Genomic DNA, 26,599 nt, shown 5'->3' on the forward strand with positions numbered 1-26,599 from the left:
CAGGGTACCTTGCACAGACTCGCAGAATCTGCATCCTGTGGTCACACTATCTGTACATTCATAGAGTGGAATCCCTTCCTATTAACAAAGGCACCCGGCTGACCCGTGGGCGCCTTGATGGCCACACATGTGCAATCAATTGCACCCTGGACGCATGGGAACACAGCAATCGCTGCAAAGCCTCTGGCTCACTCAGCCTGGCTGGCCTCATCCATACGGAAATGAAGGAAATTCAATACCTGTCTGAACACAGACTCTGTCGCCATTTTGACACAAATTGTGGACAGCTGATTGGGAAACTCCACACAGCTTCCCCCACTGAGCCCTGGAAAGAGCCTCTGGCATAGAAGTTGAGGGCCACTGTGACCTTCAGAGCCACTGGCATGGCGTGTCCACCTACACAGTTGGAGGTGATCTCAGGCCCACTCATCTGACAAATAGAGGTCACTGTCTCCCTTAAGAGGTGAAGCCTCCTTTGGCATTGCACCTCAGCCATATTGAGGAAGTTGCATCACCATCTGTAAACTCTGGCAACAGGATAGTGGTGTCTTCTGCGGCCCTTTACGCTTTGGACTACCTGGTGGCCCTGCGCCTCTCCTCCCACAGGTCCCTCCCCTGGAAGCTGCCTTGGGACACCTGGCCTCCTCTCCCTTCTGCCCCTCTCTTTCTCCTCAGGGGAGGTGCCACCAGCAGAGACCACAATCTCCATTACCAAGGTAACAAAGGCTGTTTGATACCTGGAAGGTATCCTCAGGGGGCCTTGGAGACACCAATGAGTCCTGAAATGACGCATGGAAATGCTAAGAATGAAGCCCCGAACAGAGATGAAGCTGCCAAGTGCCAATAAGCCACCAGCAGCAAACTATCTCCCAAACTCCTCACTACTCACACTGGCAATGCTGCTGACCCTTTTTATCCTGCCCTTAAATGGGGTTTTGCAAATTGTGGGCTGCCCGCCCACCTTTTTTGCCTGCGCGACGAGTGCAAAATTTTATGGGCAATGTTAAATTGGCGTCATTTGGGTTCTTAAGGCCCTTAACTTCCGTCTTAATTAATGGCGGGCGTGACTCTGACTCCTGTGCATACTCGCCGACAGAAATATCTCACGAGTGCGTGATGACGTTGGGATGGCATCACGCATCATTTTACGCTCATTTGGGTCAGACACACGCCCGCCCGCCCGACAAGCAAAAAATTCTGCCCATGGTGTATTTGGATTTTCAAAAGGTATTTGATTAGGTGCCACATAAAAGGTTAATGTACAAGAGCTCATGGTGTAGGGGTGATATATTAACATTGATAGAAGATTGGTTAGCTAACAGGAAGGAGAGAGTTGAGATAAATGGATCATTTTTGGGTTGGAAAACAGTAACTAGTAGAGTGCCATAGGGATCATTGCTAGGGCTTCAACTATTTACAATCTATATTAATGAATTAGATGGAGGGACAGAGTGTACAGTAACTAAATTTACTGATGCCACAAAGATAGGTAGGATAGCAAGTTTTGAGGAGGGTACAAAGAGTCTCCAGAGGGACAACAAAGGTTATGTGAGTGGACAAAAATCTGGCAAATGGAGTATAAAGTGAGAAAATGTGAGCTTGTCCACTTTAGCAAGAGGCATAGAAAAACAGAATATTATTTAATGGAGAGAGACTGCAGAACTCTGTGGTACAGAGGGGTCTGGATGTCTTTGTACATGAATTACATAAAACTAGTATGCAGGTACAGCAAGTAATTATAAAGTGTTACAAAACTATCATATTTTTCATAATATTATTGTGTGAAATTGTAAAGTAGGCTTATGTGTGTGTGTGTGTAGTTCTGTGTGTGGCTGATATAATTAAATTAGACAGGTAGACTGCAAGACTGAAATTAGCAAAAGAGTTAGGTGTAAAAAGGCATTTGAAATGCTAATCAGTGAGCTATGCTAAAGTCAGCAGATAGGGTGTGAATGAAGTTTGCATTTTAAGATAAAGGGAAAAGTTGTTGGATTTTCAAAGAGACAAGATAAGGTTTTTACAACTGGCAAGATAAATACGACTGGTTAGGTTATTATGTTGAATTTTCCCAAAAGTGCTGACCATAGTGACAACATAAAAGATTTTTATATTATAGGAAAAGTAACTTCCAAAGACAAGGGGTAACAATGGGATTTACAAATTAAAGAAGAAGAAATATATTTAAAGGAGGAAGGAAGGCTGTATGAGGTGTGGCCGTGTGAGATCTGAAAGGTACACCATGTGAAACAGACTTGGGGAAATGCCTCTAGTTACTTTGCAGAAGTCTACTATTCAAGTAACCAAAGTTGTGGTAAAAGGCTTTGGAATTCCACTGTCGAGTGGGTGCTTGTGGTAACCTTGCTGGATTGTTTCTATAAATTTAAAATCTATTTCAGACTGTTGCCTTAAAGGGGATGTGTAGTTGGGAGCCTGGTTAAGCAGGAATTTTGGGAATTGTTATAATAAGTAACTGTAATCTTATCTATGTATTTTATTATTTTCTTTTGTTAATAAATTTTTTAATTTTTTAAATCTTTAAAGTTAGTGGACTCATTACTTCTGAATTCAGTACACAAACCTTCTCATAATAAATACAAATTGCAAAATTGTTGTGATAGTGAGGCCAAGTTTCCCTTGTGGTTTTGGTCAGACTGGCAAATACCACTTGCTATGTCATAACAGAAGGCAAATGGGATGTTGGCCTTTATTGCAAGGGGAATGGAGAATAAAAATAGGGAAGTCTAGCTACAGCTGTATAAGGCCTTAGTGAGAGTGCATCTGGAGTACTGTGTACAGTTTTGCTCTCTTTAGTTAAGGAGGGATATTATTGCATTGGAAGCGGTTCAGAGAATGTTCATCATCTGATTCCTGGTATGATGGAGTTCTCTTATGAGGAAAGATTGAGTAGGCAGCCCTATACTCATTGGAATCCAGGAAAATGAGAAGTAATCTTATTGAAATATATAATATTCTGAGCTTTCTTGACAGGGTGGATGCTGGGAGAATGTTTCCACTTGTGGAGGTGCCTGTAACTAGAGGCTACAGATTAAAACTAAGGGTTGCCCATTTATGACAGAGATAGGGAGGAACTATTTCTCTCAGAGGGTCGTTAGATTTTGCAATTCTCTTCCCCAGAGAGCAGTGAAAGCTGAATCATCAAATATATTCAAGGCAGAGTTAAACAGATTTTTTGATCTACATGGGAGTCAAGGGTTATCGGGGGTGGTCAGGCAGGAAAGTGGAGTTAAGGCCACAATCAGATCAGCCATGATCTTATTGGATGGCGGAGCAGGCTCAATGTGCTAAATGACCTTAACCTCCCCCTATTCTTATAATATCTTACTTAGAAGGTCAGTTTAAGAAAATCTGAGTGAATGATGTTTCATAAAAGGTGGAAGTTATGTTGAAGCCTAGAAATTCGAACTGCTTTGCTTTAATACTTCATGAATTATTCTTTCCGATGCCATTTACAGTTTGCCTCTGTGGCATATACATCCAAAGTTATTAACATTTAAGTTTGCACAAACATCCTGTATCATGGGTGGCCAATTCACTACTGCCTGTTTCACATCCCTCATAGAAGTTGAACATTCTGTCCTTTATATCAAATAGAGAGGGTTCCTTTTCACACAAAGATCAAATATATCATTCTCTATAATTATCACCTTCAGTTTCACATCTACCATATTTGCATGGTTTGGTGGAGCTCAGGGCATATAATTTACATTGAGCAGTATATAACCCCATTAAAATTTTACTTATTTGGCCTAAAGGGACTTCCAAACTAATCACAAAACCTACAAAAAAACCACCGGTAGATGCAGCAAACAATGAAACATGACAAATTGCTATTGATTTTCGAAACAATTGCCTAAAAGAGGTTCTGCATTATATAAACCATTTAGATCGTAGAAAGAATCAATTTGTAAACTTCAAGAGACAAAACAGACAATGTTCAAACTGATGTCATCAAGCTATTCATTAAGTAAACCACCTGCAGGTCTTCAATTTGTTCTGCATTTTCTACTTACTATATTCCACATCTGTTATCTGGCTTCACTCCTTGGGTGGACTGATAACCATTCCCTTCTGAAGCTTCAACACAAGTCTTCACAACGTTTTCCAGTCTTTCTTTGTTATTCTCTCTTCAAAGAAAATGGATTTGGTCCCTTTATTTTGGTCAACCTCAATCACTCAACAATATTGTACTTGTAGAACAAATCTTACAATTGAGTACATGAAACATCTCAAGATGTTCTGCTTTCTTGGCATCTGACGACAGCAGATGAACAATCAACACATTAAACATCACAAGCCACTTCTGGCAGGTTTAGGTATCCTAGAAATGGTGTCTGTCAGATCTGTGTGTGAACACCAAGACCTGTAGGTGTGTACGGTGGTGGGGCAGGGTTGGGCTTGATGCTTCGAGTTTTCATGTAGGAAATAAACTGGTCTGGAATCTCAGCTAGAACGTCCTTAGCCAGTCGAGCCATGCTAAGCACATGGTTTCCTGTGCGGTCAATGTAATCACGAAATGGCACAAACTGCAAAGGAATAATATTTGATGGCACATTATTTTGTGGACAAGAAAGATTACTTGCAATCAAACTTTCATCAAGATAAGCAAAATTGTTCTTGACAGGTAATGAGGCCAGCAGCAAATGACCATAATTATATGTAAATAATAAGTGAAAAGTAAATAATATAAAATAACATAATAAATCATGCAAATCTTGGAATTCTTTCACTGTTGCTTTGAAATGAATTAATGCTTTCCATAATGGAATGGTCTTCTTTGTCATATCTCTCTATGCTTGATTGCAGGTATTGTCACACTATCTCAAAATACCAGAATATTTTTTGATAGTACAAACCATATTGTGCCCAACTTAGGTGATGACTTTTCTGTTATAGCATCTCAAAAACTATGGAGGCAATTTTCAGCTTCACCATCAGGGTGGTAATCTGGCAGAATGGGTCACCCACCCATTGTAGAACCCATCTGATTTTCACTCTACACCTTGATTTCACCAGGTTACTACCCAGATGGTGAAGTTGAAAATGACATGAATTAACTATGCTGTATGTTACTTGGAATTTGTTCTGTGCATAACTAAATGTAATTTAAACTTATTCCTTAACATCTACCATTTTGCCATTAGTTACTAGAACATAAGAAATAGGAACAGGAGTAGACCATTTGGCCCCTCAAGCCTTCTCCACGATTCAGTAAGATCACGGCTGAACTTCTTGTGACCACATTCCCATCTACCCCCAATAACCTTTGATTCCCTTGCCTAACAAAAATCTATCTACCTCTGCCTTAAAAATATTCAATGACCCTGCCTCCACCACCTTCTGAGGCAGAGTTCCAAAGTCACACAATCTTCTAAGAGAAAAAATTTCTCCTCATCTCTGTCCTAAAACGGCGACCCCTAATTTTAAAACAGTGCCCCCTAGTTCTTGACTCACTCACAAGAGGAAACATTCTTTCAATGTCCATCTTTTCAAGACTGTTTAGGATATTGGATACTTTAATCAAATCACCTCTCAGTCTTCTAAACTCCAGTGGAAACAAGCCCAGTCTGTCCAATCTCTCCTCATAAGACAACCCACTCATTCCAGGTATCAATCTAGTAAACCTAAGCTGAACCGCCTCCAATGCATTTACATCCTTCCTTAAACGAGACCAAAACTGTCCACAATATTTGAGGTGCGTTTTCACCAATGCCCTGTGTAACTGAAACATAACATCCTTACTTTTATTTTCAATCCCTCTCGTAATAAAGGATACCTTTCCATTAGACTTCTGAATGATCTGCTGTACCTGTATACTGACTTTTTGTGACTCGTACCAGAACACCTAGATTCCTCTGCACCTCAGAATAATGCAGCCATTGTCCATTCCTGCCAAAGTTAAAGCTTCACATTTTCCCATATTAAACTCAATTTTCCAGATCTTTGCCCATTCAGTCAACCTATCAATATCCATCTGCAACCTCTCATATCCTCTTCCGAACATACTTTCCTACATATCTTTATTTCATCTGCAAAATTAGCTATCATGCCTTTGCTCCCCTCATCTAAGTCATCGATGTAAATCATAAAAAGTTGAGGCCCCAGCACAGATCCCTGTGGGACTCTGCTCATCACATCTTGCCTATCCGAAAAAGACACATTTATGCATATTCCCTGCTTTCTGCCAGCCAGCCCATCTTCTATCTATGCTAATATGTTACTAGGCTGCACCTACCCTGTTTTCTTATTTTTTAGTTTTTACTTAGCTCTTTCTTTCAAAAATCTTGTATTCTGTTTAAACGCCCTTTAAAATGTTGTTTGCTTAATCCAAGTTAATTTAAGAGGGAGAGTTTCTCAAGTTTGATCACAATTGGACACAGGATATGTTGGGCCAGAATTTGCTGACAAAATAGCATGTGTTAATGCATGCTGTTGTTAAAATACAAATGGTCAGCAACTTGTGGTGAGAAAGAGTTGCCCCCTGAGTTGTGAATGGCCTCAACTTGCTGGATGATTTGTGCTGCTCTGCTGTTAGCTTCTTGAAAATGATATCTCACCTTTAACCTCCATTTGAGTTTCAAAAATTAATTAATTCCTCATTAAACTTGGCACAGAAAGTTGAGTCTTGTATTAGTACCTTTATAATTGTGATAATTGTTAATGACTGTTAAGCCTTTCTTGCCCAGAAAATTAACAATTATAAGTGTGAATTCCCGTTTCTTCAGGTTGTTGTCACCTTTAGTCGTGTAAAATTTTAAATGAGAAGGTTTTGTTCATATTTCTGTCTTTTTGTCTCTTCTTCTCTCACTCCTTATACAATCGTTCTTTCTCTTTATTTCTCTTTCAGTATCTGATTTGACATTTGATTTCACCCTCCTTGTCACTACACCTCCATCCCTGCCCACCCTACCACCCCCACTGCCCATGTTTTCATTTTTAAATCCTTAGATCTAGATGATTAAGAAGATTCACTGTTAGTGAGTCTGTTGTTCACCAAGGTTTAACCAACTGGGCATGCTCCAGTAAATCCTGGCCCAATGTTCTTTTCGCCCTCTTAAGAAAGTGCTTCTACCACTTGTACTGTGGGCTGGATTTTATACTCCCCCCGCTGGTGTATTTGAAGGTGGGGGAGCTTGTAAAATGCAATGTGTGGCCTTTTCATCACCTTCCCACCAGCCTCCAACCTGTCTCCAATTTTAAGGTAGGTGGGAAGGCATCAGGCAGCCTTGGGCCTACTGATGCCCTTAAGTGTCCAATTAATGGCCACCTAAGTGCCTCATTATGCCTCTGCTGTTATTTTACCCATAGCAGGGGGAGGCCCAATCCAAATGGATAGCCTGGTGACTTTTATTGTGTGGGGGTGGGGAGACTTCCTTTGGGGATCCCTAGTGCCCATCAGAGCCACCCCTCCCCCCAAGGTCATACCGCCCTTTAACACTTGCCCCAGTATCTCTCAGTAGTTCAAAACCAACCCACATCCCCTCACTTACCCCTCCTCCCTCACTGGGTTCTCTCAGCCAGATCCCACCAATACCCTGGACTTATCTCAAAGTCCAGCTTTATCATCATCCTCTTCTTCTTCTTCATTTCCCTGCCCCAGGTCTGATGCACAATGCCATGACCTCCAGATGGGTAGGGCAAAGAGGCAGGTCCCAAATCCACACCAGTTGGAACAGGGATCAAAGCACTGTGCTGCTGTGACAACCTGATCCACACTGGCCACCCAACCAACTGAGCCAATCAACAGCCAAGGAGTTACTGTGGCAACATGCACTTTTATATGCATGTTGTAGTCCAGAGCTAGTGAAGGTAGAGACTCCAATTTTCTTTCCATCATAAGGTTGAACAGAAATCTCTCCTACTCTTACCACCTGTCATAGGCGTATGTTGGACGTATTTGCAGATTGATACTCAACTCAACAGGAAATGGTGGTGTAGTAGTAATGGACTAGTAATCTAGCGGCCCACAATGATCTGGGCACACAGTTTCAAATCCCACCACAGTAGCTAGTGGAATTTAAATTCAGTTAACAAAATATGGAATTGAAAGCAAATCTCACAAATGGTGACCATGAAGCTATCATCGATTGTTGTAAAAGCCCATCTGGTTCACTAATGCCCTTTAGGGAAAGAAATCTGCCATCTTTACCCAGAATGGCCTATATGTGGTTGACTCTTAACTGCGCTCTGAAATGGCCTAGTAAGACATTCAGTTCAACAGCAATTAAGGATGGGCAACAAATGCTGGCTTCCCAGCGATGCCCGCATCACATGGAAGAATAAGTAAAAAATCTCAACATGTTTGGCCACGTTATGAATGCACCTTCCTTGGTCATCAGGTCCTGGAGTGGGACTTGACCCAGAGGTCCTGGCTCAGAGGCTGAGATGCAACCTGCTGTGCCACAAGATTTCCTTCCAGCTCCACAACCTTCTCTTGTTTGGGGACTGCTTGCATTATCAATGGTGGCCACTGCTTGAATCTGGCGCTGCTGGATCTACAAAGCTGCCAGCCAATCTAATTGCTTTTTAAGGTGGGACTTCCTCCACAGATGAGGTCAGAAGTCTTGACCTTAGACAATTAAGTCTTTTCAGTGTAAAATGGCTGCACTGCAACCAGCTTTTTGGTGGGTGGGCTCCCAACCGAATTTTTAGTCAGAAGGGTGGGGAATATTGCACCTCTTAAAATCCAGTCCTTTGACTCTGGTATCTATAGGCCACTTTGTAATCTTAATGAGAAGGGACAAACCATCTAAGTCCACTGTGCAATACTTACACACGCCATGCTGCCTTTGTGCCCTCGCACTTACCTGCACAATATCTCTCTCCGCAAGTTTCCCTCTTGAAGATACTCTGACGTCATCTCCATCCAATTCCACCATTGCTACAAAAAATAAATAACAAATAGAGCAGCAAATATAAGTTGGAGAAACAATGATATGTGAAGTTTACATGATCCCTAGGTCAACAACAGGGTCTCGTTCAGGTGCACTGGCTGTGTTGGCAGAATGCTTAATTTCATCTGTCAAAATTAAACAAGAAATGCTATGGAGATCAATTTAACTTGAATTAGATTTGCAGTAATCTCTTTTGTGCACGGCCAATAAACACCTCATAGGTCAATTTCTGTTGCTGGCATTGAATTTTATCTTATTGCACTTGTCATGAAAAACAAGGGTACTTTTTAGTATCCAGCAAAATTGGCAAGAATATTTAACGCCTTATTCACTAAAAATGAAATTATTTTAACATAGCTGCATAATGCAGTATTTTCGGACAATAAATATTGTGCCACAGCATTCAACAACATGGGTCCATCCCTCTTTCTTATTTGGTGAGTTACCTAACAACCACAGTGACCAATGATGATGGATTGATAGGGGTTGGAGCAGACAGTAGACATTGCAAGGAGCAATCAGAGGGGGAGTCCATCTATGTAGAATCATAAACCTCTTAATAATTGGCTTGGAACTCAGGTGCAGGTAGAGATAACCCATTTTGAAGAAGAGCAGGAGAGCTATCCCCAGTACCTCAGCCAATATTTACCCCTCAATCAATATCACAAAAACAGGTTATTTGGTCATTATCACATTGCTGTTCACAGGGGCTTGCTATGGTCAATTTGACTGCCACATTTCTTACATTACAACAGTGATTACACTTCACAAAAAAACTTCACTGGCTGTAAAACACTTTGGGTTGTCCTGAGGTCAGATGCCATATGAAAGATGCCATATAAATACAAGGCTTTCTTGTCCTTTTTTTTGGCTGACAAACAGGATAACTCTCATTCCTTCACACAGGGTTTGGTGCCTAGACTAGATCTGTGGATGTGGAACAGTTTACAGAAATGAGGCACATTTATTAGTTAACACGGGACTTTAATGGCTTATTCCTTTGTATTTGTGGTGAATTAAACTTTAATTAGGAGTAAGGTTTTGCTCATTATTGAACACAAATTAAAAAGAAACCTCATGTTCCAATTAAAAAAAAAAAGGAGAAATAAACATTACAGAATCCAAAAATAATTTGGTCTATGGCACAATTTTTATCTCACTGCTCTATGGATACTGGCAGGCCCCTGGTATCCTGCCCTGGTGACTATTCTTTCTGGGTGAGCCTGTACAAAACTGATCACAATTTATTTTCTGGCAAAAGTACAACAAAGTTGTTTCGTTTTACACTTAAGGTTTGAGTCTTTGACTGAGTGCTGGAATAAAGCACTGAAACCTTGTTACCCTTTATATTACTAATTGAAAGCAATGCTACTTCTACTGCTGAAGCTGAAATGGAATCCCTGGCATTCTACAAAGAACATTACATTTTTTGGACCATATAAATGAAGCATAGCCTAACGTGGGGAAATAGAAAAGCAAAAAAATGTGAATGCTGGAAATCGGAAATAAAAACAGAGAATGCTGGAAATACTCAGAAGGTCTAGCAGCATCAGAAGAGAGAGAAACAGAGTTAACGTTTCAGGTCATCAGTCAGAAAGGTTGCAGACCTGTTTCTCTTGACAGATGCTGTCAGACCTGCATGGTATTTTCAGCATTTTATGTTTTCATATATGAGGAGATGGAAAGTAGCCAGGCACAAACAATTCATTTGGCATTGAATGCCAGTTCAAGAGCACAATATGGGATCTAAAATCACTGGCCACATTAGGGATCAGGAATTAGACAACGCAAATGAGCTGTAATCACTATTGCCTTGGAACCGAGTAAACTTATTATCTCACATCATAGTCTTTTTGATTTTCCTGGGCCATTCAGGAGAGAATCTAGGAAACTCTTCCTCATGCAAAGAGTGTTGCAAGTGTGGAAGTTTTTCCCATAAAAAACAGTAGGTGCCAGCTTAATTAACAATTTTAAACCTGAGGTTGATAGAAATTTGCGAGCCAAGGGCATTAAGGGATATAGAACCAGGGTGAGTGGTGTTAGGATACTAATCAGCCATGATCTCATTAAATGGTGCAACAGGTTGATTGGCCTGTTCCGATGTCCCGTGAGGAAATTTCTCCTCTTCTCAGTCCAAAATAGTCGACCCCTTATTCTGAGTCAGTGACTCTGTGCTATAGCCCGGGTAACATTTTCTAACTACAGGTATCTACTCTGTCAAGCCCCTTAAAAATTTTACATATTTCAGTGATATCACTCTCATTTTTCTAAACTCCAGGGAACATGAGCCAATTTAATCAATCTTGCCTCATGGAAATAGTCCTCTTTTTCTACAATGTATTTATCCATTGTCAAAGGTTCCTTAATTGTTAAACAATAGGAAATTGGCTTGTTCAGCCATCAAAAGAAGTGTAGCAGATGAATTCAATCTTTGGATGTGAGCAGCACTGCCAAGTGCCAAGTCTGGCATTTCAATGCCCATTCCTAATTGCGCTTAAGAAGTTGGTGGTGAGCCACCAAACTAAATCACTGCAGTCCACGTGGTGTAGATACACCCGTAAATCTATTAGAAAGGGGGATCCAGGATTTTGATCCAGCATTGATGAAAGAACTGATATACAGCTCCAAGTCAGGATGGTGTGTGGCTTGGAGCAGAATTTGCAGGTGGTAGTATTGCCTTGCATCCTTTGCCCTTATTCTTCTAGGTGGAAGAGACAAGGTTTGGAAGATAGTTTCGAAGGAGCCTTGTAAAGTTGCTGCAGTACATCTTATAAATGGTACACACTGCTGCCACTGTGCACCCATGGTGGAGGGAGTGAATATTTGAGGTGGTGGGTGGGGTGCCACTCAAGTGCGCTGCTTTGTCCTGGATGACGTTGAGTTCCTCAGTGTAGTTGATGCTGCATTCATCCAGGCAAGTGAAGAGCATTCTATCACTGTCCTGTCTTGTGCTTGCGGGGTCAGGAGGTGAGTTACACCCCACACTCTGAACTGCTTTTTACTATTCTTTCATGGGATGAGGGTGTCACTGGCAAGGCCAACATTTGTTGCCCATCCCTAAATGCCCTTGAGAAGGTGGTGGTGAGCTGCAATTAGGGATGGGCAACAAACGTTGGCCTTGTCAGTGATGCATCTGACCTCACCAAAATTCTAAGCCTGTATTCCAATCACATCTTGCAGATGGAAGGATGCCAATCATTCAGACAAAAAGGACATTTTTCAATTAAGAAAAGGAAATGAATGCTCAATGGAATTAACACTTACATAGTTAACGAGGAGCTACTCCTAATGCTCCAGAATGTTCCTTCACGTTCTTAGGCATTGAACTGTGCATGCTTGGCATCAAATGATAAATGAAAATACTTTTTCAAATTTCTCTTTTTAGTTTTGTTTTATGGTACATTTCAACAAAAAGATATGAATTCTACTCACCATCAAATTCTGCTTGACCAACTCCAACAATGATAATTGACATAGGAAGCTTAGCAGCCTACATAATGAGAAAAGCACAACAGGATTTGAATAGTGGAGACAACCTAACAAAATGTTCCAATTTTGATGTGATTGTATCCTGATGATAATACTTGATCTACAACTTATTACTCGCCTTCACAGTCTCCAGTGATCCCTTTAAAGATGGCTGGTGTAGCTATTGCATTTAAGAAAATTGAGGATAAGTTGGGAACCAATTTTGGCATGGGGCACAAATAGGCACCTTGAGGTCCCTGATTTGTATAGGGAACACACCCAATTCCAGTGGTAGGTGGGAACCCTAGATGATTACAAGGCGCACTAACCAATATAGTATGCAGTGCACACCCAGCGGAGGCTAAGCTTGTGAGTGCTACAATAGACCCTTTCGCACCTTTTTTGCCTGAAAATTGTGTGTTGCTCAATCCGATTTAAAGATTCATGAATCAAATCTGGGACTCTTTTTTTTATGGCTCTGTACCATACTTGTAGTACATTTACCATCAGAGAATTTGGATTTATCCCAATAGTATGTACTGAAGAATTCAATAAAAAGTGGTAAAGATTTCACTTTAAAGTACAAAGCTCCAAATTACACAAGGCAACTGCTTTCATCACACCATTATGTGCACACTAATTAAACTGTTGACTTTCAATCAAAAAATTAGACTTATAATGCTAGCCATTAAAATGCCATTCATAGCCACTACACAATTCAAATCAATTTTTTGACTGTGTAAAGGTTAGGTATTTCAAACAAATTACATTAACTGAAATTATAAATTAAACAAAAATAATTAGTGGTATACTAACAAATTCCAATATAATTAGCAAAATGTGTCACTTTGGCATTAGACATAATTAGCTGTGCTTCATTTTTTTTGCTTGCTTGAGTTTACTTTATTGTAAATAAAGTGGAACATTGGACGAGAAGTTCTCAAACCTTTCTAGCTGCCTTATGTGTCATTTGTGGCAGTATTAAAAAAATTTAATAAAATATTAGATAAACATTGTAGCTCCCTGCTCTCAAGAATGTCATTAAAAAACAATTATAACAGCTTGATTTTAAAAACCTCATCACTGTATAAATTAATGCTGTCCGTTCACCATGACAGACCAGGATAGAATTGCCAAGGTTGATCTTCCCTTTAACAATTCCCTGCCTATTTAATGTAAAGCAGAAACTCCCCCAAGGGCAAAAATCATGTTCAATATAAAAAATTTACAACTGCAAGAATAGTACAGACTTTAATATGTATGTTACTGCCAATTTGTAAAACCAAATTGCAACCTGTAACTCATAACTGCACTCTTCAGGAGGTGCATTAGTTGGTGAGTAAGGGTGCATATGCAGTACAGAAGGAACAATCAACAGGGTGCCACCAAGGTATATGGTACACTGTCACCATTACTGAACTAGAGAAAAAGGACATCAACTTCTATACTGCCAAGAATCAGTTATCCCACTGGACCACCAGGTAATTACAGTTCATACGTAAATGGATTACTGACTTGTAATTTACTGAGATGAATCCAGTATCCTCTATCTAACTGTGCCTGCAGGTATGATAACTATGTTCTATATTTTCTGGATAAATGCAATGGATAAAGGCATAGTGATGCCATGTTATCCGTAGCAGGGGTTGTCAATAGGACTTACATAAAATGGTTTTCAATTGCTTAGGGCATTTTCAATTCAGTTGTTTTGTTTTGCCCTAGTTGTGTACTGGTTGACCGTGAGATTAAAGAATTGTCCTGAACATATAAATATACAATTTAGGAGCAGGAGCAGGCCATTTGGCCCATCAAGCTTGTTTCACCATTCAATAAGATCACAGCTGATCTGATTGTAGCCTCAACTCCATATTCTGCCTACCCCTGATAATCTTTGACTATCATTAGTCAAGAGTCTATCTACCTGTGCCTTAAAAATATTCAATGACCTGTCTTTGCTGCTCTCTGGGAATGTAAGAGTTCCAAAGTCTCACAACCCTCTGAGAGAAAAAAATTCTTCTCATCTCCATCTTCACTGGGAGACCCCTTATTTTTAAACTATGTACCCTAGTTCTAGTCTGTCCCACAAGGGGAAACATCCTTTCAGCATCCATCCTGTCAAGTCCCTTCAGGATCTAAAATGTTTCAACAAGATCACCTCTCATTCTTCTAAACTCCAATGGATACAGACCCAGCCTGTCCAACCCATCCTTCTACGAGAACCCCCTGACCCCAATTATCAGTTAAGTGAACCTTCTTTGAACTGCTTTTTATTGCATTTATATTCTTTCTTAAATGAGGAGACCAAAACTGTACACGGTACACCAGATGTGACCTCACCAAATGTACAACTGCAGCAGAGCATATATTTTATATTCCATTCCCCTTGCAATAAACAACAATATTCCATTTGCCTTCCTAATGACTTCTGTACCTGCATACTAACTTTTCCTGATTCATGTACCAGGCCCTCCTGTACCTCAGAGATCTGCAATCTTTCTCCATTTAAATAATATGCGGTTTTACTATTCTTCCTTCCAAAGTGGACAAGTTCACGTTTTTCCACATTATACTCCATCTGCCAAATTTTTACCCACTCACTTAGCCTATCTATGTATCTTTTCAGACACCTTGGGCAGGATCTTCCGGTCGGTGAGCCGGGGTGGGGGGGCTCCCGATGTCACCCAGTGTCATTTCCATTTTCAGGTCGGTGGGAGTACAGCCGAGTTAGCTGTGTGCACTCCAACCTGTCAACGGCCTACTGAGGCCATTGAGACACGAATTAAAATCATTAATGGACCTGCCCGTCCAACCTTAAGGTTGGCAGGCAGGCCGGGAGCCCTGGCGGGCTTAAGAAAAAGCATGAAACCTCATCCTTGGGCGGGATGAGGCTTCATGAGGGTTTTTAAATTTTTAATAAAGATTTCAGTTAAAGTTATGGAAATGTCCCAACGCATGTGACAGTGTCACGTGAGAAGACATGTCAGGGAAATTTTCCTATCATTTTCACTGCAAATTTTAATTCGGAGCTGATCTCCCCGAGGCAGCAGTTAGCCTCAGGGAGATCAGTACGCTCTTCTGTGTGCATGCAGGAAAGAACGCACTCCCGGTTGAGGGAATCCCCCCACCTGCACAGGGAGCTCATAGCGCTTCTGTGCGGATGTCACACTGAGCGGGCCTTAATTGGCCCACCCACGTAACATGGCGCCGCACCCCCGATTGGCAGCGCTGATTGGAGACATGTTCGCTCGTGCCCGCTCCCGCACTTTCCCCCAGATCAGAAAATTGGATTGTTATGTGAATGTTTTCCAGTCTTCAATATTATATGAACTTAGGTTCAAACACTGTGGGCCGAATTTTCCATGGAATGGCAATCAACATTGGATTGCCACTCTGCTCCTATTTTCCTACCTTAGAAAGGAGCTCCACAATTCTCACAGAGCGTTTGACCGGGCCTGCTCAGAAATGTGGAATGCAGCTGCCCCTGGTGTCATTCCTGTTGTAATATGCCTTCAAGGGATTACAGCATGGCATCACTAGAAAGAAAGTGTGTCATGCGATCAAGTTTTTGTTTCACTTTTCCTTTCCAACAGAAAACAAACACATATATAGCTCTGCAGCTGTGATGTCTTCAAGCTTTCTATCCATGTATATATGTTCCCATGGTCTCAATAAATGAACCCACAATGTGTTTACCCAATCCCTTATGAATGATTGGTATCTTTATATCATTATAAAAATGTGACACGGTGTGCAGCAGTGGTTACTTCTAAATGACATGGTGCCTGGTCTGGCAGCAAGATTAAGCACAGGTCCAACATGGTGAGCACTCTTGGATGATGCTACATGGCATGAAATGACCCTCAACATTTTGGTCAGACTACAACAAAGTCAAAGCTTCAGAGTGTTGAGAATGCAGTATGCTTACTGTCCAGGAAAACTATGAAGACATAGTGCTCAAATAAAGAGTTGGTGAGAAGACAGATCCCTCGTGATGAGTAGGATAGCGTGTCAAGAGGACCAGCATCGAGTTAGCTCAGTTGTGAAGGTTGAGTAGCCAGGATGTGGGGTGGATTGATAGCGAGCAAGGGAGAGTCAAACAAAACAAAAAACACACCAAAAAAAATCATAAAAATTGGGCCAGAGAAGGTTGCAATTATAACTGGTGAAGCTTTAGAAAATCACACTGAAGCGGCTAAAGCAACACTCATTCCAGGTACAATGGGAGAAGCAAGGTCAAAAGGATATTGTCAGAAAGTCCACAAAACTCTCCAGTTTGAATTGGGACGCAGCTGACCTACCATCCGAATTTCAAAATGTTTAAACAGCGTACAGAGCTATGGTTTCTTGATTCAGGCGTCTGAACCAGATATGCAAACCATAAAAAATTGCCTAGCAGTTGGGAATGAAGGTCTACACAGGCTGAAAACATCAGGATTAACAGCAGAAGAGCTAAAGGTTCCCCAAAAGGTATGGACTATATTGGAAGACTGGTTCAGAATCAGGTTAAACTTCTATATTCATCGTCTAGAGTTCATGCGATTTTGACAACAGCTTATACAATCCATAGACCACTTTGTCAGCAGATGCAAAGGAAAGGGTGTGTACTGTGACTTCTCAAATGCAGAACTAGCAGACAGAATTGTTGAGTTGGTGATCGCATCCACTCCCATTGAAGAATTCCAGAAAGATCCGATAGACGAGCCTAAAACATATAGCATCGAAGGATACTCAAGGATGGATGTAAGTGTGAAGCAATCCTTGCAGGTTGACAAAGCTGACAGGTCCTAAGTACAACCCCAATTGTTGATGTATTTACTGGAACACCTAACCCAAGCAAGACATGTGGGAGGTGTGGCCTTCTGCATGCATCAAGGAAATGCCCAGCTTTCCATCAATTCTGGCAGAAAGGGTCATTGGCAGTGGCAAAGCACTAGAGCAAAGGCTGCTGCAGCTACAAAGAGCTCTGCACTGATCCAAACAGACCATTCACAACGGGGGAACCTTCAATCAGTAAGAATGACCGTATGGCATCCCGTCAGAAAAATACTCATGATGTGGTTGACAAACCAGAAAGTGACGATGATGTGCACGATGAGACGAAGAGCAATGGATATGTTTCACACCGTTAATCTCGTGGAAAACATAAACACTATCACACCATCTGAAGTGTTTGTCAAGATTTGAGTTATTTTCCCTAAGAAAGTTGGTGATTACTCATTATTGGCAAAGATTGACACAAAGGCAAGTGCTAACATACTGCCCCTGTGAATTCTCAAAGACATATATCCACAGACATGAAGGGGCATGGCAAAACCTACTGCTGTGAAACTTTTGGTGTACAGCGGTTCATGAATTCCTTGTGCAGGATTCATTGTCCTACAGTGCAAGTACAATCAATCATCCTTGGTGTTACAAATGTGCTACATCATGGTGATTAAAGGCGTGGCAATTGTCTAATGGCATGCAATTGACCTGATACTAGTCACAGTCCTTTAATAATATCCTTTAGGGAAGGAAATCTGTCGTCCTCACCTGGTCTGGCCGACATGTGACTCCAGACCCACAGCAGTGTGATTGACTCTTAACTGCCCTCTGAAATGGCCTAGCAAGCCACTCAGTTGTAACAACTACTACAAAGACTCAAAAAGGACTGAAACCAGACGGACCACCTGGCATCGACCTAGGCACCAGAAACGACAAAGACAATCGCAGTCCTGTCAACACTGCAAAGTCCTCCTTACTAACATCTGGGGGCTAGTGCCAAAATTGGGAGAGCTGTCTCACAGACCCATCAAGCAACAACCTGGCATAGTCATCCTTGCAGAATCATTGCTTGTTGATAATGCCCTAGACTCCACCATCGCCATCCCTAGATATGTCCTGTCCAGGACAGACCCAGCAGAGGCGGTGGCACAGTGGTATATAGTTGGGAGGGAGTTGCCCTGGGAGTCCTCAACATCAACTCTGGACCCCATGAAGTCTCATGGCATCAGGTCAAACATGGGCAAGGAAATCTCCTGCTGATTACCACCAAACGCCCTCCCTCAGCTGATGAATCAGTGCTCCTCCATGTTGAACATCACTTGGAGGAAGCATTCTGGGTGGGGGACATCAATGTTCATCACCAAGTATGGCTTGGTATCATCACTACTGACTGAGCTGGCTGAGTCTTAAATGACATAGCTGCTAGGTTGGGTCTGTGGCAGGTGGTGAGGGAACCAACAAGATGGAAAAAAATACTTGACCTCATCCTCACCAACCTGCCTGCCGCAGATGCATCTATCCATGACAGTATCGGTAGGAGTGACCACTGCACAGTCATTGTGGAGACGAAGTCCCACCTTCACATTGAGGATACCTCCATCGTGTTGTGTGGCATTACGCATCCATGAGGCGCTGTGGGTCATCAGCAGCAGCAGCATTGTACTCCATCACAATCTGTAACCTCATGGCCCAGCATATCCCCCACTCTACCATTACCACCAAGAAGAGGTCATCAAACAGTGCTGTCAAGCAGCAGTCACTTAGCAATAACCTGCTCACTGATGCCCAATTTGGGTTCCGCAAGGGCCACTCAGCTCCTGACCTCATTACAGTCTTGGTTCAAACATGGACAAAGAGCTGAACTTCTGAGGCAAGGTGAGAGTGACTGCCCTTGATGTTTAGGCAGCATTTGACCAAGTATGGCATCAAGGAGCCCCAGCAAAACTGGAGTCAATGGGAAACAGGGGGAAAACTCTCCAATGGTTGGAGTCATACCAAGCACAAAGGAAGATGGTTGTGGTTGTTGGAGGTCAGTCATCTCAGCTCCAGCACATCACTGCAGGAGTTCCTCAGGGTAGTGTCCTAGGCTCAACTGTCTTCAGCTGCTTCATCAATGACCTTTCGTCCATCATAAGGTCAGAAGTGGGGATGTTCGCTGATGATTGCACAATGTTCAGCAACATTCACGACTCCTCAGATACTGAAGCAGTCCATGTCCAAATGCAGCAAGACCTGGACAATATCCAGGCTTGGGCTGACAAGTGGCAAGTAACATTCGTGCCACACAAGTGCCAGGCAATGATCATCTCCAACAAGAGAGAATCCAACCATCGCCCCCTGATGTTCAATGGCATTACCATTACTGAATCCCCTGCTATCAACATCCTGGGGGTTTCCATTGACCAGAAACTGAACTGAACTAGCCATATAAATACTGTGGCTACAAGAGCAGGTCGGAGGCTAGGAATCGTGCGATGAGTAACTCACCTCCTGACTCCTCAAAGTCTGTCCACCATCTATAAGGCATGAGTCAGGAATGTGATGGAATACTCCCCACTTGCCTGGATGAGTGCAGCTCCTACTACACTGAAGAAGTTGGACACTGTCCAAGACAAAGCAGTCCGCTTGATTGGCACCACATCCACAAACATTCACCCCTCCACCACCGACGCACAGTAGCAGCAGTGTGTACCATCTACAAGATTCACTGCAGGAATTCACCAAATCTCCTTAGACAGCGCCTTCCAAACCCAAGACCACAACCACCTAGAAGGACAAGGGCAGCAGATAAATGGGAACACCACCACCTGGAAGTTCCCCTCCAAGTCACTTACCATCCTGACTTGGAAGTATATCACTGTTCCTTCACTGTCGCTGGGTCAAAATCCTGGAACTCTCTTCCTAACAGCACTGTGGGTGTACCTACAACACGTGCACTGCAGCAGTTCAAGAAGGCAGTTCACCACCACATACTCAAGGGCAATTAAGGATGGGCGATAAATGCTGGCCCAGCCAGCGAAGCCCAAATCCCATGAACGAATAAAAAAAATGGCAGATTCAAGGATGCTGCAATATTACACTTGCAGGAGAATGCAAGCCTATCAATTGATCTGATGCATTTTGTGCAATGCAAAAGCCAGCATCTACAAGAAGAAATGGCAAAAGATTATTACATGAACTGTGGAAAACTCATCATTGAAGGATGGCCTGTCCCGATTTAGCATATTCACAAACACGTGAGACCATTTTTGCCTTACTGGACGAGTTAGGTATCTCCTGGGGAGTTATTTTTAAAGGGCAGGCAGGTCATCATACTGGAATCTTTGCAAACTGATATTCTTCAACAATTTCATCACTCATACAAATGCATGGATCAGTTGAGAAGATTCGTAAGAGAGACTGTCTATTGGCTGGGTATGAATAATGACATTGAGGTCATCATGAAGGAATGCAAGGCATGTCAAGAGCATATGCTAAGTCAGCACAAAACACCACTGATTCCACATCCTTGTTCCAAAATTGCATCCAATCTCTTTCATGTCTGTGACACTGACTTCATTGTTATCGGCAACTACTTTACCAAGTATCCCATTATGTGACAATTGCACAATATGCCAAGTACAACTGTTACACATACTCTAAGTGCTATTTTCTGTTTATTTGGTGTGCCTAGAAAGATCATTACGGATAATGGTCTGCAGTTTATTTGTAAGCCATTTCAGGATATGTATGAAAACTGCAGTATCGATCATATGACTTCCTACCTTCATTATCCTAGACCTAACGACCTGGCTGAATGCATGATTCATATGGTAAAATCCCTAATTCTCAAATGTAGACCAAGCAAGATCAACATATTACAATGTTACATCAGAGACAATACCTTTAAGTGCAACTATTCCATCACTGGCACAGCTCATGTTTGGCAGTCCGGCGCATACCAATTTGCCTATTCCTACCCATTCTACTCTCTCAGCAACTTGTAAAACTGCAAGCCAAGATGACCAATGTGCACGATAAAAATGTGAGTACAGAATTGCTAAGATTCGAGCTGAGATAATATTACATAAACAGGTTCAAACACTATGGATAAAAATAAAAACAAAAAACTGCGGATGCTGGAAATACAAAACAAAAACAGAATTACCTGGAAAAACTCAGCAGGTCTGGCAGCATCGGCGGAGAAGAAGAGTTGACGTTTCGAGTCCTCATGACCCTTCGACAGAACTAGGTGAATCCCAGGAAGGGTTAAAATATAAGCTGGTTTAAGGTGCTGGAGGTGGTGGGGGGGGGGGGGGGGGGGGGGGGTGCAGTGTTGGGTGGGGGTAGAGAAGTGGAGGGGGGTGGTGTGGTTGTAGGCAAAAGCAGTGATAGGAGCAGATCATCAAGTGATGTCACAGACGGCAGAACAAAAGAACACATAGGTGTCGAAGTTGGTGATATTATCTAAGCGAATGTGCTAATTAAGAATGGATGGTAAAGCACTCAAGGTATAGCTCTAGTGGGGGTGGGGGGGAGCATAAAAGATTTAAAAATATTTTAAAATAATGGAAATAGGAGGGAAAAAGAAAAATCTATATAATTTATTGGAAAAAAACAAAAGGAAGGGGGAAGAAACAAAACGGGGTTGGAGATGGAGGAGGGAGGTCAAGACCTAAAGTTGTTGAATTCAATATTCAGTCCGGAAGGCTGTAAAGTGCCTAGTCGGAAGATGAGGTGTTGTTCCTCCAGTGTGCGTTGGGCTTCACTGGAACAATGCAGCAAGCCAAGGACAGACATGTGGGCAAGAGAGCAGGGTGGAGTGTTGAAATGGCAAGTGACAGGGAGGTTTGGGTCATTCTTGCGGACAGAACGCAGGTGTTCTGCAAAGCGGTTGCCCAGTTTACGTTTGGTCTCTCCAATGTAGAGGAGACTGCATTGGGAGCAATGAATGCAGTAGACTAAGTTGGGGGAAATGCAAGTGAAATGTTGCTTCACTTGAAAGGAGTGGTTGGGCCCTTGGATGGTGAGGAGAGAGGAAGTGAAGGGGCAGGTGTTACATCTTTTGCGTGGGCATGGGGTGGTGCCATAAGTGGGGGTTGGGGAGTAGGGGGTGATGGAGGAGTGGACCAGGGTGCCCCGGAGGGAATGATCCTTACAGAATGCCGACAGGGGGGGTGAAGGGAAGATGTGTTTGGTGGTGGCATCATGCTGGAGTTGGCGGAAATGGCGGAGGATGATCCTTTGAATGCGGAGGCTGGTGGGGTGATAAGTGAGGACAAGGGGGACCCTATCATGTTTCTGGGAGGGAGAAGGCGTGAGGGTGGATGCACGGGAGATGCGCCGGACATGGTTGAGGGCCCTGTCAACGACCATGGGTGGAAACCCTCGGTTAAGGAAGAAGGAGGACATGTCAGAGGAACTGTTTTTGAAGGTAGCAACATTGGAACAGATGCGACGGAGGCGAAGGAACTGAGAGAATGGGATGGAGTCCTTACAGGAAGCGGGGTGTGAGGAGCTGTAGTCAAGGTAGCTGTGGGAGTCGGTAGGCTTGTAATGGATATTGGTGGACAGTCTATCACCAGAGATTGAGACAGTGAGGTCAAGGAAGGGAAGGGAAGTATCAGAGATGGACCACGTGAAAATGATGGAGGGGTGGAGATTGGAAGCAAAATTAATAAATTTTTCCAAGTCCCGACGAGAGCACGAAGCAGCACCGAAGTAATCATCGATGTACCGGAGAAAGAGTTGTGGAAGGGGGCCGGAGTAGGACTGGAACAAGAAATGTTCCACATACCCCATAAAGAGACAGGCATAGCTGGGGCCCATGCGGGTACCCATAGCCACACCTTTTATCTGGAGGAAGTGAGAGGAGTTGAAGGAGAAATTGTTCAGTGTGAGAACGTTCAGCCAGACGGAGGAGAGTAGTGGTGGATGGGGATTGTTCGGGCCTTTGTTTGAGGAAGAAGCTGAGGGCCCTCAGACCATCCTGGTGGGGGATGGAGGTGTAGAGGGATTGGACGTCCATGGTGAAGAGGAAGCAGTTGGGGCCAGGGAACTGGAAATTGTTGATGTGACGTAAGGTGTCAGAGGAATCACGGATGTAGGTGGGAAGGGACTGGACAAGGGGAGAGAGAAGGGAGTAAAGGTAACGAGAGATGAGTTCTGTGGGGCAGGAGCAAGCTGACACGATCGGTCTACCGGGACAGTTCTGTTTGTTGATTTTAGGTAGGAGGTAGAAGTGGGCCGTCCGAGGTTGGGCGGCTATCAGGTTGGAAGCTGTGGGAGGAAGATCCCCAGAGGAGATGAGGTCAGTGACAGTCCTGGAAACAATGGCTTGATGTTCAGTGGTGGGGTCATGGTCCAGGGAGAGGTAGGAGGAAGTGTCTGTGAGTTGACACTCAGCCTCCGCGAGGTAGAGGTCAGTGCGCCAGACAACAACAGCACCACCCTTGTCAGCGGGTTTGATGACTATGTCAGGGTTGGACCTGATAGAATGGAGTGCAGTAAGTTCAGCGAGAGAGAGATTAGAATGGGTGAGAGGAGCAGAGAAATTGAGACGATTAATGTCGCGCCGACAGTTCTCAATGAAAAGATCAAGAGATCTTTCCTCACCGTCCAAGGGCCCAAACACTCCTTCCAAGTGAAGCAACATTTCACTTGCATTTCCCCCAACTTAGTCTAATGCATTCGTTGCTCCCAATGCGGTCTCCTCTACATTGGAGAGACCAAACGTAAACTGGGCGACCGCTTTGCAGAACACCTGCGTTCTGTCCGTGAGAATGACCCAAACCTCCCTGTCGCTTGCCATTTCAACACCGCACCCTGCTCTCTTGCCCACATGTCTGTCCTTGGCTTGCTGCATTGTTCCAGTGAAGCCCAACACAAACTGGAGGAACAACACCTCATCTTCTGACTAGGCACTTTACAGCCTTCCGGACTGAATATTGAATTCAATAACTTTAGATCTTGACCTCCCTCCTCCATCCCCAACCCCGTTTTGTTTCTTCCCCCTTCCTTTTTTTTTCCAATAAATTATATAGATTTTTCTTTTTCCCTCCTATTTCCATTATTTTAAAATATTTTTAAATCTTTTATGCTCCCCCCCACCCCCACTAGAGCTATACCTTGAGTGCCCTACCATCCATTCTTAATTAGCACATTCGTTTAGATAATATCACCAACTTCGACACTATGTGTTCTTTTGTTCTGCCGTCTGTGACATCTTTTGATGATCTGCTTCTATCACTGCTTTTGCCTACAACCACACCCCCCCCCACACCACCCCCCTCCACTTCTCTCCCCCCACCCAACACCACCGCACCCCCACCCCCCACCCCCCACCACCTTAAACCAGCTTATATTTCAACCCTTCCTGGGATTCACCTAGTTCTGTCGAAGGGTCATGAGGACTCGAAACTTCAACTCTTTTCTTCTCTGCCGATGCTGCCAGACCTGCTGAGTTTTTCCAGCTAATTCTGTTTTTGTTTTCAAACACTACGGGCTGAGTCTTCTGTGGAGTGGCAAGCACCGTCAGATTGGCAGTCCACTCCTACTTTCCTACCTTAGACTGGAGCTCCACATTTCTTACCTGCAGTTCCAACCCAGGCCTACTCAGGAATCTGAAGTGTAACTGCTCCTGCCGTCCATCCCACAGAGTACAGGAGCATGAGTGGAAGCAAAGCAAAGCCCTCTTTTTTAAGGGGGTATGACGGATTGGGTGGGGGTAGGATGGATCTGGAGGGGTCAGGTGATCAGGCGCAGGGTTGGGGAGTGGGCCTTCATCGGTGGAGGGTCGGGTGGTGGGGAGGTCAGGTGGTCGGTGTCAGTTGGTCAAGAGGGGGCCATGGGTGGTCTGGCGGGGGGGTTGGGTTGGAGGGGGCAATCAGGATGTAGTCAAGGTGTGGAAGGGTCAGGTGGACGGGGGGGTTTCGGGAGGTAGTCAGGTAATTGGAGGGGGTGGGTGAGTAGTCAGGGTATGGGATGGTGGTCAGGGGGTACAGGAGGTCAGGTGGTCGGGGGGTTGTGATGGGGGATAGTCGGGAGGGGGCGGGTCAATAGAATAATTATCCAGGAGTTAGAAGTGGTTTTAATGCTTCTAACTTTTCCTGGGTAACTATTCTACTAAGTAAGTCAAGACCATCCAAAGCCCTCAGCTTTAAATCAGAGTTTTGGAGGGTTCCAGACGAAGGGTAATGCCCAATGGAAGTTGAGACTTCCCAGGCATTTCCCGAGCACTTCTTGCATGGGCATGTCTGAGAGGACCCCAGCGCATATTCTGGGATACCTCTGGGGACCTTCCGGAGAATAGAAGATCTGGGCTTATAATTTGCTCCAGGTTTATTTTTGTGTCTTTATCTAATTATCAGCTTTAGTGCACAGCCACACCATCACTGGGTGCAATCTACAGTTTCTTTCAGATTTTCCTATGATTAAAATCATGAAGGATTTAGAAAGAGTGAATATAGAGAAACAATAGCTGAAGGAACCAGAAGGTACAGAGTTAAGGTTGTTTTGGGATGCTCTTTCTGTCTTGTACTCTAGGCATAGGACTTGGTTCTTAGACAGATTGCAGTCATGCTCTGGTTTATGCTTAATACTTGTTTATCAGTACCACATCTAAACAGCTTACAGAGTGGGCACATTGCTCCTAGGCATGGTGTTCCAACCCTTCTCTCTAATATATGACTGACTGATGTCAGTGGTACGTCATCATCTCTGTCATACTCCATCTGTTAACCCTTTACACTAGACTTCCCCCAAGTATACGATCCTACATTCCTATTTTCAATAACAATATGAAACTATGGGAAGAACTTTCAGGTCGGTGAGTGGAGGTGGGGCCCACTCGCCGACGGGTAAAATGACGCGCGATGATGTCGGGCAGGCGGGTGTCCCGAAGTCACCATGTGTCATTTAGATTTTTAGTTTGGCGGGTATGCAGTCGACTCGGCTGCACGCCCACCAAACTGTCTAAGGCCTATTAAGGCCATTTAAATAGTCATTAAAACAATTAACAGGGCTGCCCGTCCAACCTTAAGGTTGGCATTCAGGCAAAGAGTGGCCTTCGCACTTTTCATGGAACCTCATCCACTGACGGGATGAGGTGTTATAAAGGTTTCATTATTTAAGTAAAGTTTTTAATCAAAATTCATGAACATGTCCCCTCATGTGACATGTGAGAGGTTGCTCCGCTCTGGGCAATGGGAAGAACTGCTGAGTATATGGAGTCAAGGCAGCATTGTATTGTGTAATGAGATGAATTTCCTGTAGACATATAACTCAGAGACAAGATTGCTGTACAGGATTCTGCAGTTTCAGAAGCGCTAAAGATCCTGCTGTTGCTTCTAGTTGACATCCAGCTCTGGATGGAAGGTGACTTTCAGCTGCAACTGAAGTACAGGTGTCAGTTGACTTTCACCCCTGGAAGGTACCAACTCTATTGCAGTATGATCCTCTATGGACTCTGACATGGA

At 43.3% G+C, this 26,599-nt stretch overlaps 1 protein-coding gene across 2 annotated transcripts in view; it reads right to left on the minus strand.

The window, feature by feature from the left end:
* Window positions 1-3,401: 3,401 nt before the first annotated feature.
* The window catches only part of cpne5b (copine Vb), a 723,670-nt gene continuing 700,472 nt past the window's right edge, over window positions 3,402-26,599 (minus strand). For both annotated transcript variants that reach the window (XM_041195525.1, XM_041195524.1), the window contains 3 exons: window positions 12,345-12,402; window positions 8,826-8,899; window positions 3,402-4,544 (listed from right to left, as the gene is read on the minus strand). In XM_041195525.1, the coding sequence (XP_041051459.1) occupies window positions 4,356-4,544; window positions 8,826-8,899; window positions 12,345-12,402 (321 nt within the window). In that variant the 3' untranslated portion in view covers window positions 3,402-4,355. The remainder of the gene's footprint in view (window positions 4,545-8,825; window positions 8,900-12,344; window positions 12,403-26,599) is intronic.

The sequence above is a fragment of the Carcharodon carcharias genome, chromosome 9, assembly GCF_017639515.1.
Source record: "Carcharodon carcharias isolate sCarCar2 chromosome 9, sCarCar2.pri, whole genome shotgun sequence".
Taxonomy (NCBI): Eukaryota; Metazoa; Chordata; class Chondrichthyes; order Lamniformes; family Lamnidae; genus Carcharodon; species Carcharodon carcharias.